A 14,412-nucleotide genomic window follows, 5' to 3' on the forward strand; every position below is an offset into this window, starting at 1 on the left:
AAATATGTGAAAATGCAGAAAACTCCACCAAAAATTTAGCAAAAGTTTAAAAAACTCTAGCTTCAAAATTAAGAAATTGTCAAAAAAAAAAGGTAAAAGTATTTTCAGTTACCAGTTTTGTCATTTGATCCAAAGTTACGCATATTGCCAGATCGGTGAATTTAGCAGGGTGGCAGCCTTTCAGCCTAGTGGCAACATTTGGGCCAGGTGGCGACGTTGTGGGTAGAAAAGCGTTTTGCAGAAGAATATTTTCGTTTTAGATACAACCGACCCGGTTGTGAGTTGGTTAACTTAATATATATTCAATAATAAACTAAAGTAAACTACATACAGTTTAATGCGCATGTAATTTAATATCCGCTGCTCGTTGACGCAGCTCTGGAAATGACTGAAAAGAAGGAGCGTGTTACTAATTTGGATCAACAACAACAACATCCACCAGAATCGGAATCTGCGACTGCGGAACACAATGCTCCGACTGTTATAGTAAAAAGTGAGAAGATTGACATTGAGATTGAGGCAAAGCTAAGAGCATTGAATGCCAAAATAAAAGCAGAAAGTGCCACGCCCCCAACGGGCTGTGCCTCTGATAGTGACGCCAGCAATAGCAACGATTCGTCGCAAGACGATAAAAAGCAAATTGCACCTGTTAAATCGTCCAATGAAATTCTCGCCGAGTTATTTGGTGTATTTAATGCGGCACCACCCGAGGTGTTGCTGGATGACAAGAATTTGCTAAAGAAACACAAGAAATCCAAAAAGGAAAAGAAGAAGAAGTCTCGATACAAACCAGACAAATCCGATGGGGAATGCTCGGATTCCGATTTGGCGACCGGTGAGGGGAAGCATAAGCATAAGAGCAAGCGAAAGAAGCATAAGCACAAACACAAGGACAGCAAGGACAAACATAAGGATAAGGATCGCGAAAAGTCAAAAGAAAGAGCCACGGTGCAAACAGAGGAAAAGACCGAGAACCGGAAACGACATGCACCAGCGGATTCGGACATATCAACTGTGCCTGCTAAGAAGCAAGTATTGCCACATGACCAAAGCACGGATCGGGAAAAGGAGCGAGATCGGGAGAGGGAACGTGAACGAGAACGGGAAAGGGAGCGAGAACGGGAGAAGGAGCGGGAACGAGAACGGGAGAGGGATCGAGATAGAGACCGCGAAAGAGATCGAGACCGGGAACGGGAACGCGGTCACAATAGCTTTTACAATGGTTATGCTAAAGATGGCAATGGCAGAACGTCTAAGATTAAAACGGAGCGCCGTCAGTCCGACGAACTGTCGCTTTCGGATGAGGAGACATATCTGCGGGAGAAGGCGAATGGACGACGTCGTTTCTACGGCGGAGATACGAGCACAAACACACGCTTCAAACAGGAATCCAATGACAACAAGCGTCACACCAACACCACGTCAAGGTACCGAGACAACTCGAGCTCTAGACAGCGTACACGTTCCCGATCCCGATCTCGATCCCGTGATTTGTGTATAGATAAAAAGCGTCTGCTGGAGATTGCGCGACGTAACGCCATCAGCATGTTTAAGCGGGGCAACATGGCCGGAGTGTCCGACATGACGCCGGAGGTGAAGGACAAGGTGCTGCTGAAGATGCGCTACGGAGGACGCACCGTGCAGGATCTCACGGATTTTTGCAAGAAAATCTCCAACGGCGAAATGCTGTCCGACCTCAGTTCCGACGAGGACTCGGATGTTGATAAAAATGGTAATGCCAAAGCGTTCCATCATCCATTTCAGCTAAAAGAGCGTGAGCCCATTGTCATGCACATCCGCAACTCGACGCCCATAGTACCGTCCGTAGTGCGCCGAGAGGAGCAGACTAAGGCAATAACAATGCAATTTCCCGTCTCCTCGGGTCAAGTGCATCGCATGTCTGAGGTGTGGGTACCTGTGGAACCGAAGGAGCCTTTAATGCCACTCCCCGTACTGCCACCTGCTAAACAGGCAACCAATATGTTTAAGGACGTGCAACGGAATGTGTTTGCCAAAACCATACCCCAAGAGGAGCAGCAGGAACCCGCCTTTACGCCAGTCACTATACCTTTAGATGACCCGATACCGCTGCCAAGTGAAAGTAATGGCAGTACATCCATGCCATGTCCCGAATCGGTGCCCGTCCCCGTCAACGTTTCCGTACCAGTGCCTGCGCCAAGTGTCCCTGTGTTTGTTCCAGCAGCAGCCTCGGTCACTCAATCGCCTGCATTGCTGACAACGCCATTTGTGCCTGAAGTGCCCATACCGTCGGTGGCACCGCAGCCAAGTCCCTCGATATTTCCACAGGCCATGACGCCCAGCATGGATGTGTCCAGCATAATAACGCAACGTTTAAGTGCCATACGACGACTGCAGGTGAGCTTCAAATATCCATTAAATGTGGAGAAACTATTTATAAATCAGTACAAAACACAGAACAAAGCGATTATTATTATTATTTTTATTAATAAGTTAAATAAAAGTTAAGTTAGTTTCTTTTCTATATTGAAACGTATATTAAAAAATATCTGCTACTTGCTGATTATAAGACTTTATTATTTTAAATTAAATTTTTATAAGAAAATAGAACTCTTGCTTTTAATTTTTAAAAATAAAAATAAGAGTTATTAAATATATAATATTAGATTGAGAAATAAAGTATTATTATTATATTTTTTAATTATTATTAAATATTCATCATTAGATAACTATTTTCGTTTTTTTTTATTTAAATATTTATTTTAAATATTATTTTAAATATTTTTTTTTATTTGTGATTTATTGTAACTAAATAAAAAAATTAATATACAAACTGATGATCATCGGCCTTGTACATTAACAGGATAATCCAGGTGATTCCGAAGCGATAAAAATGATGTACAATGCTCAGCGGGACATGACATGTTGGGCATCATCGAAGCATCTGCCAGGTCAGTTCACGGGCAGCACCGGTGCCCAGGTTATGAAGGTGCGTGAACTGAACAGCGGACCACAGCTGTGGGCACGCCGTGATCAACTGACATCGACAAAGCCAGTTACAGGTGGCATGGGCATGACGTTGTTGCAAAAGATGGGCTGGAAGCCCGGCGAAGGATTGGGCCGTTCGAAGACTGGCTCACTGCAACCACTGCAGCTGACTGTAAAGCTGGACAAGCGTGGTCTGGTATCTCGTGAGGATATTAAACAGCCACCGGCGCGTCAAATTGCTCCGCGAGGAACTAAGAACGCAAGTGCCATAAATATTGCACAGGCTGCACTCACTGCTCACGAAAAGCATCCGGTTTGTGTGCTCAATGAACTGACATCAAAGAACAAATGGACACCGCCGCAGTATATGCTGAAGGAAGACTCGGGTCCATCCCACAGTCGCATGTTTCTCTTCTCGGTGGAGATCAATGGACAGACATATACACCGACGCAAGCTTGCAATAACAAGAAGGAGGCCAAGTTGAATGCCGCCAAATTGTGCTTAAGAGCTTTGGGTATTTTACCGCCCAGTTAAGTGACAAGATTGCGTTAATTCGTGATCGTGTCTGTAAATTAAGCATAATCTACTGTTAAGACTATAGGTAGAAATATTTGTATATGTTTCTGTATATATTTTAAAATAAACTAATGCTAGCAACTGGTGCATTTCAAATGTTAACGTAAAAGTTTAGTGCATTGCATTGAAAAGCTCTTGCTAGAGAGCTTTTTAGCTCTCTCTGCTTAATCAACAAAGAACAGTGGTCCAGATATGCTTGAAATGCGAACGAATTTCATATCGCAAATTTGCTAAAGACAATTATTTATTCGTACACTCATTGTTGTAAATTATTTTTTTTATACATAAGTATATTGAATATAGAAATAATTAAATACTTATTTAAAAAACGAAACAAATTTAAAATCGGCAAGTTAGTGGGTTGGCAGGGGTTTAAATTTATCACTTTTTATTTTAATGCTGTTCGGAAAGAGCAAATCTTATCTTATGAAATCCTGACCTACAATATAAGTTGAGGTATAAAAACTGAGGATACGAACAAATGCTGGGCTGACTGAATTTTCTATTAAGGTGTCATTTGGCTAAATCTTAAGCATTCTCATTTAAGATTTATTGGCTTAAGCTGGGTTTACAAATCGAAAATTTAGCTATCGAAAGCACTAGGTGGCAAGCTAGGCACTAAGCTGTGACGCAGTGCAAACCCAGCACAAGAATCAAAGCTCGCTTACAAATTTGCAAATTTCAAGCTCTTTTGCGCAAGTACATAAACAAAACAAAACAGCTGAGCGGATAAAGCTGGAGAGGGCTAACACCGACACATGCGCCCGATGCAGTTAGATGTGAGAGTGTGTGTGTACGTGTGTGGGTATTCAATCTCTGCACACTCTCTCGTCGCCATCGTGGCTTGAATAAACATTGAAGGTCAGTTCACGCGGGAGTGTGCTACAGACAACATCTCATCTCGTATTGGTTCAGGATGTGGTTAAAGCATCTCAACTCGTATCACTATTTATGCCACTGGTGTACAGGCACAAAACTTTATTGAGTGACCCAGGTTCATGGCAGCAGCATCCAAGTGCCAAACATTTGTGAAAAGTTTCAAATGGAACAGATGTTTTCATCCTACTCCAGCTGTGGCCAACAATATTGAAATTAGCGCAAGCAAATAGTGCTTACATACATATGTGGGAGTGTGCGCGGGCGTATGTGTGTGTGTGTGTGCTTAGAGTTATTTCTGAAGTTGCATAATTTAGATGAACACAATACGAACTTAAAACTTATAAATATGTATTACATATGTACATATGCAACGATGTACGCTTACAATTGCAATTTGGACCTGGATTGATGTTGACCGTTGGTTTAGTTTGTTTGTTGCTGCAGCCATGGAAACGTGTCGCACTTGTGCAAAGTGCGATTTCGAAAATGGCAACAACAACTATTGGCTGGACTTGTTCCATCCAACCCGTTGGCAGAGTGAAATGGCCCAAATTCGCATGGAGTTTGTTAACTGGAAGTTACAGGCAAGTCGATATTATATTTGTTAACTCTATTCGTTGCCAATGCAAAAACCCACACATGCAATATGAGAAAGTTTGTGCGTTGCATTTTAATTAAGCTTTTGATCATGCAACGGTGGCTACATGCTATCGTTATCGATGACGATAACATTGGCTGCAAGTTGCTTATCGGATTTCAAACGGACACTGAAAAAAATATTTTTAATTGATATAGAATATATAAAATTTAGAATACTTGAGGAATCGTGGTGTCACAGAAAGCGAAACAACCCGAAAATTAGTCGGGATTTATTAAGATAACTTAACTAGTCCAAAATTTAATACAGAACTTTGAAATGGTATCACATATATTTAGCGTGGCAAAGATAGCCATATGAGTAGCTCGTATTAATAAAAATAATTTATCTTAGATCTCACCTAACGATGGACTGCCACAGAAAATATGTAGCGATTGCTTTACGAAATTCTGCTCTATTTACACGTTTCGAATGGCTTGCCAGGATGCACAATTAAAGTTGTCGAATATTTTTGATAAAATCGATGCCAACTTAATGTATGACAAAACAGAAGATGACCAAGTTAATAATGATGATGATGATAAGAGAACAGAAGCGATAACAGAGACAACAACAACACAAAACACTGCCATTATTGAGGCCAAATCGCCAACGCCCATAGAAATCTATGTAGAGACGATAAATATCAACGAAACACAAACACTGCAATTAGATAAGGGAGAAGAAGATTTTTCTACAGATTTTAACTCCTTAAACATCAGCTATGCTTGTAAATTTTGCTACAAGCCACAAGAGAGCTATGAACTGCAGCATATGCTTTTAGAGCACATCAGTAGCGCCCATGATCCGGATCAGCCATATAACTGTCCAGAATGCACGGAATGCTTCCAAGATGCCGCATCTCGTACCGTGCATATGAAGAACTTCCATGTCGTTAAGCATTACGCCTGCGAGGTTTGCGGCAAAAAGTACGGAGATCGTCATAATTTACGACATCATGTTGAGAAATATCACTCGGAAACGGATTTCGAATGCAGCCTGTGTGAGAAGCGTTTCTTTACCCGCAAAAGTTTACACTACCACATGAATTGGCACAAACCGGAGCGTCAGTTGAGATGTAGACACAGCGGTTGCGACAGATTGTTTATCAATCAACGACATCTCAAGTGTCATGAAGCGACTCACACCACGGGATCCCGAAAGAGTGAATACTGCGGTTTTTGTGGCAAAGGTATTTACATATTTATGCATACGTATATATTTATTTTACCTGTTATTTATTCCGATGTATATATTCTTAATCAGCGTCAACTGTCGTGCATTTAAAAAAAATAAATAAACAGAGTACCGGGTATTTTAAAGTTGGGGACTCGTTTAAAGTTTTCTTTACTTGTTTATACATATTTTGTATATGCATATTTCAGCTTTCATTCATGTTAAAACCTTACGATGGCATATCTATCGACAACATGGCGGAGAGAAGCCTTTTAAATGTGCCATTTGCACTGAGGGTGAGTTGAATTTTGGCAGATATTTGTACATTTCCCAATTCAGACTATCATCAAAAGTCATCAAAGCATTTGCTGCACCTAACTTATTGTTGATAAATGAAGTCTGTATAGGAAAATGTGGAAAACATAAGGAAGTATCTTTTATTTTGTGAACTTTTACCAATGAGATCATATTGGAATTTTACTAAACATATAAATAACTCACAAAATGAAAGTTCCAATTACAATAAAAGAACTCATTTATAATATCCATCTGTCGCATCATCAAAACATTCATCGCAAACGCTTTAAGATTTGTCATTAGAGCATCATTTACTGTGAAGAAGCCACAAAACCGCTGCTTTTTGTTGTGTGTTGTGTCAAGTTGTAAATGCAATATTATGGTAAACATGACTCAGCTATTTTATGTACACTTATTAGCCAAGCATGCCAGTAAAAACTTTATAATAAAATATTATATATACACCTATGCTCCGGACAGCTGCTTCAGTTTGCAATATAAGGTTTGGTTTCACTATTTTTGCGAAATATTTATTTTTTGGTACATCATTGAGGAAATTTTGAATGCTGTAATGTTAATTAAAAACTTACAATATTTTAACCGTAAAATTTAAATAAATGACTGCCAGCCAGGGCATAGGTGTATTTCTAATTTTTGTTCAACTTAGTTACAAATGTTTAGCTCTTAATTAATTCACCATGCATAACCAATTAAATCCACCGTATAAAAACCTCCCGGAGAACAGCATGCCAGCAACTATTTCTGAATTATCGTTAATGTTTCATGACACCCAAAAGAATAGTGATATTAATATTCGCAATCCTATTTTGTAACTAATTGTAAAGTTTTATTAAATGTTCCTTCAAAGTTTTTGCATCGTATGCTGAGAAACGAATCCATATGCTTGAGTTGCATACGGAAAATCTCACACATCAGGAACGTAGCGAGTGCATGTTCCAGTCCTGCCGCCAGGAGTTTGATAGCGAACAGGACCTCATCCAGCACATGAGCGCTGAACATCTACAGCGCGAACCAGCTGCTCCAATCATTGCCAACAATAAGCGCGTCCTCCAACGGAAGAGGGAGCGACAATATACAGGACTTTTCCAGTGCGGTAGTTGCCCCCAACGCTTTAATATGAAGTCAGCCCTGGAACGTCACATGGCAGTGCATTCGACTGATCGATTACACGCCTGTACCCATTGTTCCAAGCGCTATAAGCGTGCCCAGGACTTGAAGTGGCATATGAAGACACATGCCAATGAGAAACCCAATGTTTGTGATGTTTGTGGCAAAGCATTTGCCCTCAAATATGTGCTAACGCAGCATAAGCGGAGTCATGAGGGTAAGTTTCTACTATCAGAATACTTCAATACGTGTTGGGGTATCTAACGGCCTGGGCGCAGTGTATTTTTATAAGCGTTTGTGCACAAAAGCGTTCTTTTTTATAACCTACTTTACCACTTTTTGCAGTTCTTGAGAAGAACTTTAAGTGTGATACTTGTGGGCGTGCCTATCTATTTGAGAAGTCGCTTCGTCTACATCAACGTGTCCACACAGGCAATACTTACTACAAATGCGATTTGTGTCAGGAACGATTTGTGACTCACATCAAGTTTAAAAGTAATTATGAAACTATATTAAACTTGTCGAAAAATAGCTATATTATTTCATTTTCAGCTCACATGAAGAAGGCACATGATACAAACCAGTCTCATACTAAGGATGCGCTGGACGATTTGATCAACATTGTGATTTCCTAATTGTACCAATGAAATACTCCAAGTGGAACAGAAATGTAGAATAGTATCAACACTATTTAACTAACAGTTGGCTACGCTTTCAAAAAGCCAAGCTCATAATAGAATTTTATATAATTATATTATACTTCCTATGAACTACAATAGACCATACCCTCCATTTATCATTATCATGAGACTAACCTTCATTGCCTGTACATACATACAACATGTATGTATTTAAATAATTAGATACATATACAGATCATACACAGGGTCAAGTCAAGGCTCATGTCAAGTAATGCTGAAAGCTTTATACTCTGTAGGCCGAAAACATATTACTCATATATTTTACTTAGAAACGCTTTCCTCTCACAACACTCTACATTAGATTATAGCTCTCAGATTAATACCCCTAATACTTTAGTATTTCATTATCCATCCAAATCATAATTCAAATACATAAATTTATACATGCATATTTCTATTTATTACTCGTAAAATGAGTAGTGTACTATTGGTGACCATTTAAGTGATAAGAAAGAAAATGTTATGAAAGTATTTAAGCTAAAAAGCAAGCAAAATTTAAATGCTCAAAAATATTGCATTTATTTAAGACAAAAACAAAAGGCACACGTATTTACAATTATGTGAAAACATATTTTAAGAAATAAGAATATTATGTGTAGTAGGGGTAGCGCAATATATATACATACATACATATTTACCAAATTGGAATTCCATATACATATATATGTACATACCAATAAATTAATTAATTGCAAAGTGTTTTATTTATTTGGAAGGTAAAAACGAGCTTAAATAATGTACTCAAACTTTCTTTTCGTTTTTTTTTTTTTTTGTAAATCAAGGAATCAAAATCTTTTCAGTGTGCAAAGTGGTTCCGTTAGTCAACTGATTTAAATTTGCTTAACCGAAATCTAAAATTTGGAATACCATATTGTATGTGCTGATAAGTGGTGAATTAAGCTGTAACTGACAATCTAAAAGTTAAACCATAGGTGGCGTATTTATGTTTGGCAAAAGACAATAGGGTATCGCCACAGTTTAAAGCGTGTGGCAGCCTTAAATCTCAGAAAATCTTAGATTGTATTATTTAGTTCTCAGAAAATAAGCTATAAATCGAGAAAATTCTTTAAAAAAAAATGCTAGCAAAAAAAATTGAAAATAGTTACAAAAATTCAGAATACCTTTTTTGGAAATGTACGTTTTTTTAAGGTAAGACAAATCGAACCAGATCTCAAATTTTTACTCGATGGGCAACCCTCGGTTGTTGGTTGCTTTTAGATTCGCATAACAAACACGTCAGTGTTTTAGGTTTTTAAACAGCAAGTTCTACCCAAATTGATGCAAACGTATTGCTGACCAGCAATTAACGAGTCGGGCACCGATCGAAATGGACACAAGGCTACAGCTTGTGTAGTATATATCGTTTAATATAATCAAAACCAAGACAATATATTGCTTAACCAAAAGCGGACATAAAAATACACGGCGGCAGTGGTAACAACAACAACAGGAAGAGCAACTAGAAAGCAGGTACAACGGTAAAGATTAGCAGCTGAGAGATATACATAGATAATCGGAGAAGAAGAAACTGTGCCACGCCAAAGTAGTATCTGCAAGTGTGACGTGTGTGTCGAGCTCGACATTGAAGTTCATTTCTTCTCATAATCATAACTGGTTAAGCCGCCCACCAGCACGCATACATATACGCCCACACGCACACATACACATACATATACATATACATAGAGAGGGGGCGCAACATGGCATTGCCATTGAGCGATCTGCTTATGTTTGGCAGCGGCGAAAAGAAATTGGCTGCTTGCGTTGTGCTGCTGCTGCTGGAGCTATTTATGGAAGGTAGGTCTAATTTTGATGATCATAATGATAATATTGATAAATTCGTAATAAACAAATTGTATAACAACACGTCACTTTCATTTCAAACAGGCGCCGAAGCAGGGTCAACAAATCAAGCTGACATTGACAACCATCTGGAGCTGGGCAAAGACTTTTTGGCTCGTGGTCAACTGTCGGATGCACTGACGCACTATCATGCGGCTGTTGGTGAGTAAAGTCACCATGTGAATCAATTCAAGTTTGTTTACAATAAATCCATATTTCAGAGGGTGATCCTAACAACTATTTGACGTTATTCAAACGTGGTACTGTCTATCTGGCCCTTGGCAAGACACGATTCGCCATACAGGATTTTAGTCGCGTGCTGGAGCTGAAACCGGACTTCACAGCGGCGCGTAGCCAACGCGGCATTGTGCACATGAAGAGCGGAGATTATGATCATGCGCTGCTCGACTTCGAGCATGTGCTCAGAGAGGAGCCACAAAATGGACTTGTTAACGAGCACTATTCGAGACTGAGGCCCGCCAAGGAACAGTGGGAACTGGTGCAGCATTTGATGAATAATAACGATGATCAGAATGCAATTGGCATGATAACACAGCTATTGGAAATTTCACCCTGGTCTGTGCAATTCCGACAGGCACGCTCCGATGCATATCTGAAGACAAACGATGTGCTTTCAGCCATTTCGGATTTGAGGCAGGTGAATCGCTTGTCCCAGGACAGCACCGAGGGACACTATAACATTGCGCAATTGCTGTATAATATTGGACATGCAACAAATGCGCTTAAGGAAATACGCGAGTGTCTTAAGTTCGATCCTGAGCACAAGCTCTGTTTTCCATTCTACAAAAAGTTGCGCAAAGTGGAAAAGCAGCTGGTGACGGGCGAACAGGCGCGTGAGCAGAAACAGGCCGAGCAGTGTATAAGCGCTGGTGAGGCAGTGCTTAAGCATGAACCTGAGGAAACTATGATACGCTACGAGGCGCACAAGTTGCTTTGCTCCTGCTACACGACGGACGAGCAATTTGGCAAGGCATTATCACAATGCAAACAGGCACTGGATATTATGAAGGATGCTCAAGTGTACTGCGATCGTGCCGATGCGCTGCTGGGCAGCGAAATGTATGACGATGCCATACATGATTTCCAATCTGCGATCGAAATTGACGAAAACAATGCGAGGGCCAAGGAGGGCATACAGAAGGCGAAGAAACTGCAAAAGCAAGCTGAGCGAAGGGATTACTATAAAATTTTGGGCGTTAAGCGTAATGCTAACAAGCAAGAGATTGTAAAAGCGTATCGCAAGGCGGCACAAAAGTGGCATCCCGACAACTTTAAGGATGATGAGAAGAAGGTGGCCGAGAAGAAGTTTATCGATATTGCCGCTGCCAAAGAAGTGCTCACAGACCCAGAGAAACGACGACAATTTGACAATGGCGAAGATCCACTGGACCCAGAAAGCAATAGCCATGGCTTCCGGGGCGCTGATCCATTTGCACACTTCCAGCACGGTTCGCCATTCCAGTTCAAGTTCCATTTTAATTAAATATAGAGCTATGTACTGAGGGTCAGATGCCATTGTTGAGCAGGTTTCTTTGTGATTATTTTCAATTCAGTCAGTCAATTTCCTCTACATCCCAATTTCTTTCTTCACCCACAACATCAACATTTGCTGCATTTCTACCAATCCCAAGCCTGTACGATTTTACACTTGTTTGTGCTGCAATCAATTCTTAAATAGCGTGTAAATAGTAGCCTAAAGACAATGTCCGATAACTGAAACGCAAGACACAAAACAACAATATAAAACACTGAAAAAATTAAATTTAATTAGTTTATTTAATAAATTAATTGTAATGTAGTACATTTTTCTAATTATATATATAAAAAATGAATAAGTGAAACAAGAACAGATTCAATTTTTGTTCACAACAGGGGGGAAATCGTGCTGATATCAATCCACATACTACGTGGCCTTTATTTGAGATTAATGCAATTGAATTGATTGCACTAGTTTACATGCAAACTCACATTGTGACACATTTAAAAACCACTTGCCAGCTAAACTCTGAAAAAGCATAACAATGCTGTATATAAAAAAAAATTCTTACCATAGAATAAAAATACATCGACATAATATTTTGACGTGATTTTTCAGAATAATTAAAAATAGGATCTTAGTTTTCAAAACAAAACTCGGCTCCAATTGGATTAAATCAATTTATTTCAATTACCGTACATTTTTCCCATACTTTTTCGAAAACTTCAAATTTTCATAGCTTTGTTAAATCTTAACCGGTTTTCTTGCAGATTCTTTCTTGAATTTTTACATTTCAATTTTAAACTGAATTCATCATTATTTTTATCTCATATGTGTTAGAGAGAGTGGGTTTGCTAAAGTCTCACAAAAACGTACAGTTTGCTTGCCTAGTGTTATTTATTTTTCGGTTCGGCTGCATAAAGCTGAATTTATACAAAATTATTTTTTCGAGTTTTCTTGAATTTTATTTATGAAATATAATCGTTACAATTATTCATTATATTAATAAGCCTGGTAACAAACGTTCGTATATAAGATGCTTACATACAAATTTACTAAGTCAAAGAAGCGTTCAGATTCAGGGTGTCAAAACGACATAAACCAATGTAGTAAGCACAACAGCAATCATTAGAAAGAAGTAAAACTTGAGATGATATTTCTGATCCAAAGTCCGAAGCATTAGACGAAATTGTTCCCTGGGCGAGTCTTGGTCGGCCTTCGCTAGGGTCTGACGTGGCTGTGGTCTGGACAACGGTGATGAGCGTTTTCCTGCATTTAGCTGCCGAGAAAATGTGCTCAAGTAGGGCGACTCGACGGTGTTGCCATAAGATCGCTGCTGCTGCTGATGAATATCAGCTTCAGGCTCACTGTCCGTATCCAAATCCATTGGCTCATCATTATTTGTGCGTTGATCATAGAACTCGTTCAGCTGGGGGTACAGTGTATTTGCCTGATACGTGGGTTGGATAAGGCGTCCTCTTGCAAATCCACTGTCTCCAATGGTCTGACGCTGTCTGATTGTTGCATTAGGTGCACTTCCCGTATTGAATGGTGCCGCAGATCCATTGTATGTGCTGCGTTGCGGTATTGGCTGCTCATTGTAGTCCGGAGTGTCCTCGTAATAACTAGTCGAGTTCAACAGAGATTGTGTCAAATGCTGTCTAGGTAAACCCGAGCTATAGGTGCGTTCAACACGAGGCTCATAGCTGGGCAGCGCATGTGAAGGTGCAACATGTGGACGCTGGTAGGTATGGCTTTGCGGCTGATCATCTTTATCTTCATAGTGTGGCTGATTCACCTCACGCGTATACGACGTGGTCAACACTCCAGATTTGGTCAACGAAACTGAACGACGCTGACGTTCATCTTCCCGTTGTCCGGCATTCGAATATTTGAAGCTTGGCGATTTGTTCATGCAATAATCATCATCCTCAGACTGTGATCCGACATCCGAGACTGTTGTTGTTGTTTGCATAGAACGGACTGACGAGTTCTCCAGCGGATAATAAATGTCAGGCGCAGCTGCAGCAATTGTGCGGCGAGTATTGTTGTTGTTGTTGCGACTTGGACTTTTACCTGCAACACGATTATTGTTCGCATTCATCTCAGTGGACGGTGTCGCCTTACTGCTGTGAATTGTTTCACGTCTAGGTGTCTTCTTTGCCGCTGAAGTTGCATTTTTGCTTTTATTCAAGGGAACGCCTAAAATGGTGGCGCGTAGTCGACGCAGAATCACTTGGCGACTTGAATCGGTGACCGGTATATTGGGCAGGCCATATTGCAAGCATTTATCATGCAGCTCCTTGTTTGAGATCGTATCAAGGTAGGATAGGTCCGACATTCTTTCAAACGCTTGTGAAATACGGGTTTTGTAAACAAAAATAGCGATGTCGTCACTGTTTTGAATTTTAATTAATGCGACTGACCTTCAATTATATTCTTTATAATTTGACTGTTTACTGTTTTGTGGTTTTGTGTGAATAATACTTATAAAAAAGTACGAAAAGCTCTATTTTCTTTTTTTTTCTTAGTATTTAAAGTACATTAAGATGAAAGAAACAACATACAGCAACCAACTGAAACACAAAAATGACTTGATTCCTAAAGACTTGGCAGCACTGGTGTGAAAGGCTGCCATCCAGCCCAAAGGCTGCCACCCAGCCAAAGTCTGACAAGTTGTACCATTTTAGGTATTTTGTCAAAAAAATTC

The 14,412-nt window shown here is 39.8% G+C and overlaps 4 protein-coding genes across 4 annotated transcripts; 3 read left to right on the forward strand and 1 right to left on the reverse strand.

Moving 5' to 3' along the window:
* Nucleotides 1-194: 194 nt before the first annotated feature.
* LOC117791369 (protein SON) lies at nt 195-3,653 on the forward strand. Its single transcript, XM_034631099.1, has 2 exons — nt 195-2,376; nt 2,843-3,653. The coding sequence occupies exons 1-2, from the start codon at nt 385-387 to the stop codon at nt 3,500-3,502; spliced, it is 2,652 nt and encodes an 883-aa protein (XP_034486990.1). The 5' UTR covers nt 195-384; the 3' UTR covers nt 3,503-3,653.
* Nucleotides 3,654-4,439: 786 nt separating this feature from the next.
* Nucleotides 4,440-8,815, forward strand: LOC117790651 (zinc finger protein 2 homolog). The gene is made up of 6 exons (XM_034630152.1): nt 4,440-5,007; nt 5,415-6,252; nt 6,446-6,532; nt 7,402-7,878; nt 8,007-8,156; nt 8,214-8,815. The coding sequence occupies exons 1-6, from the start codon at nt 4,789-4,791 to the stop codon at nt 8,294-8,296; spliced, it is 1,854 nt and encodes a 617-aa protein (XP_034486043.1). The 5' UTR covers nt 4,440-4,788; the 3' UTR covers nt 8,297-8,815.
* A 729-nt stretch (nt 8,816-9,544) lies between these two features.
* LOC117789794 (dnaJ homolog subfamily C member 3) lies at nt 9,545-11,987 on the forward strand. The gene is made up of 3 exons (XM_034628927.1): nt 9,545-10,159; nt 10,250-10,366; nt 10,426-11,987. Exons 1-3 carry the CDS (start codon nt 10,063-10,065, stop codon nt 11,706-11,708), a joined length of 1,497 nt encoding a protein of 498 aa, XP_034484818.1. The 5' UTR covers nt 9,545-10,062; the 3' UTR covers nt 11,709-11,987.
* A 667-nt stretch (nt 11,988-12,654) lies between these two features.
* LOC117789795 (LEM domain-containing protein Bocksbeutel) lies at nt 12,655-14,290 on the reverse strand. The gene has a single exon (XM_034628928.1). It carries the CDS (start codon nt 14,041-14,043, stop codon nt 12,781-12,783), a length of 1,263 nt encoding a protein of 420 aa, XP_034484819.1. The 5' UTR covers nt 14,044-14,290; the 3' UTR covers nt 12,655-12,780.
* Between the last annotated feature and the right edge of the window lie 122 nt (nt 14,291-14,412).

This window comes from Drosophila innubila (genome assembly GCF_004354385.1).
Source record: "Drosophila innubila isolate TH190305 chromosome 3R unlocalized genomic scaffold, UK_Dinn_1.0 2_E_3R, whole genome shotgun sequence".
In the NCBI taxonomy this organism is placed as follows: domain Eukaryota; kingdom Metazoa; phylum Arthropoda; class Insecta; order Diptera; family Drosophilidae; genus Drosophila; species Drosophila innubila.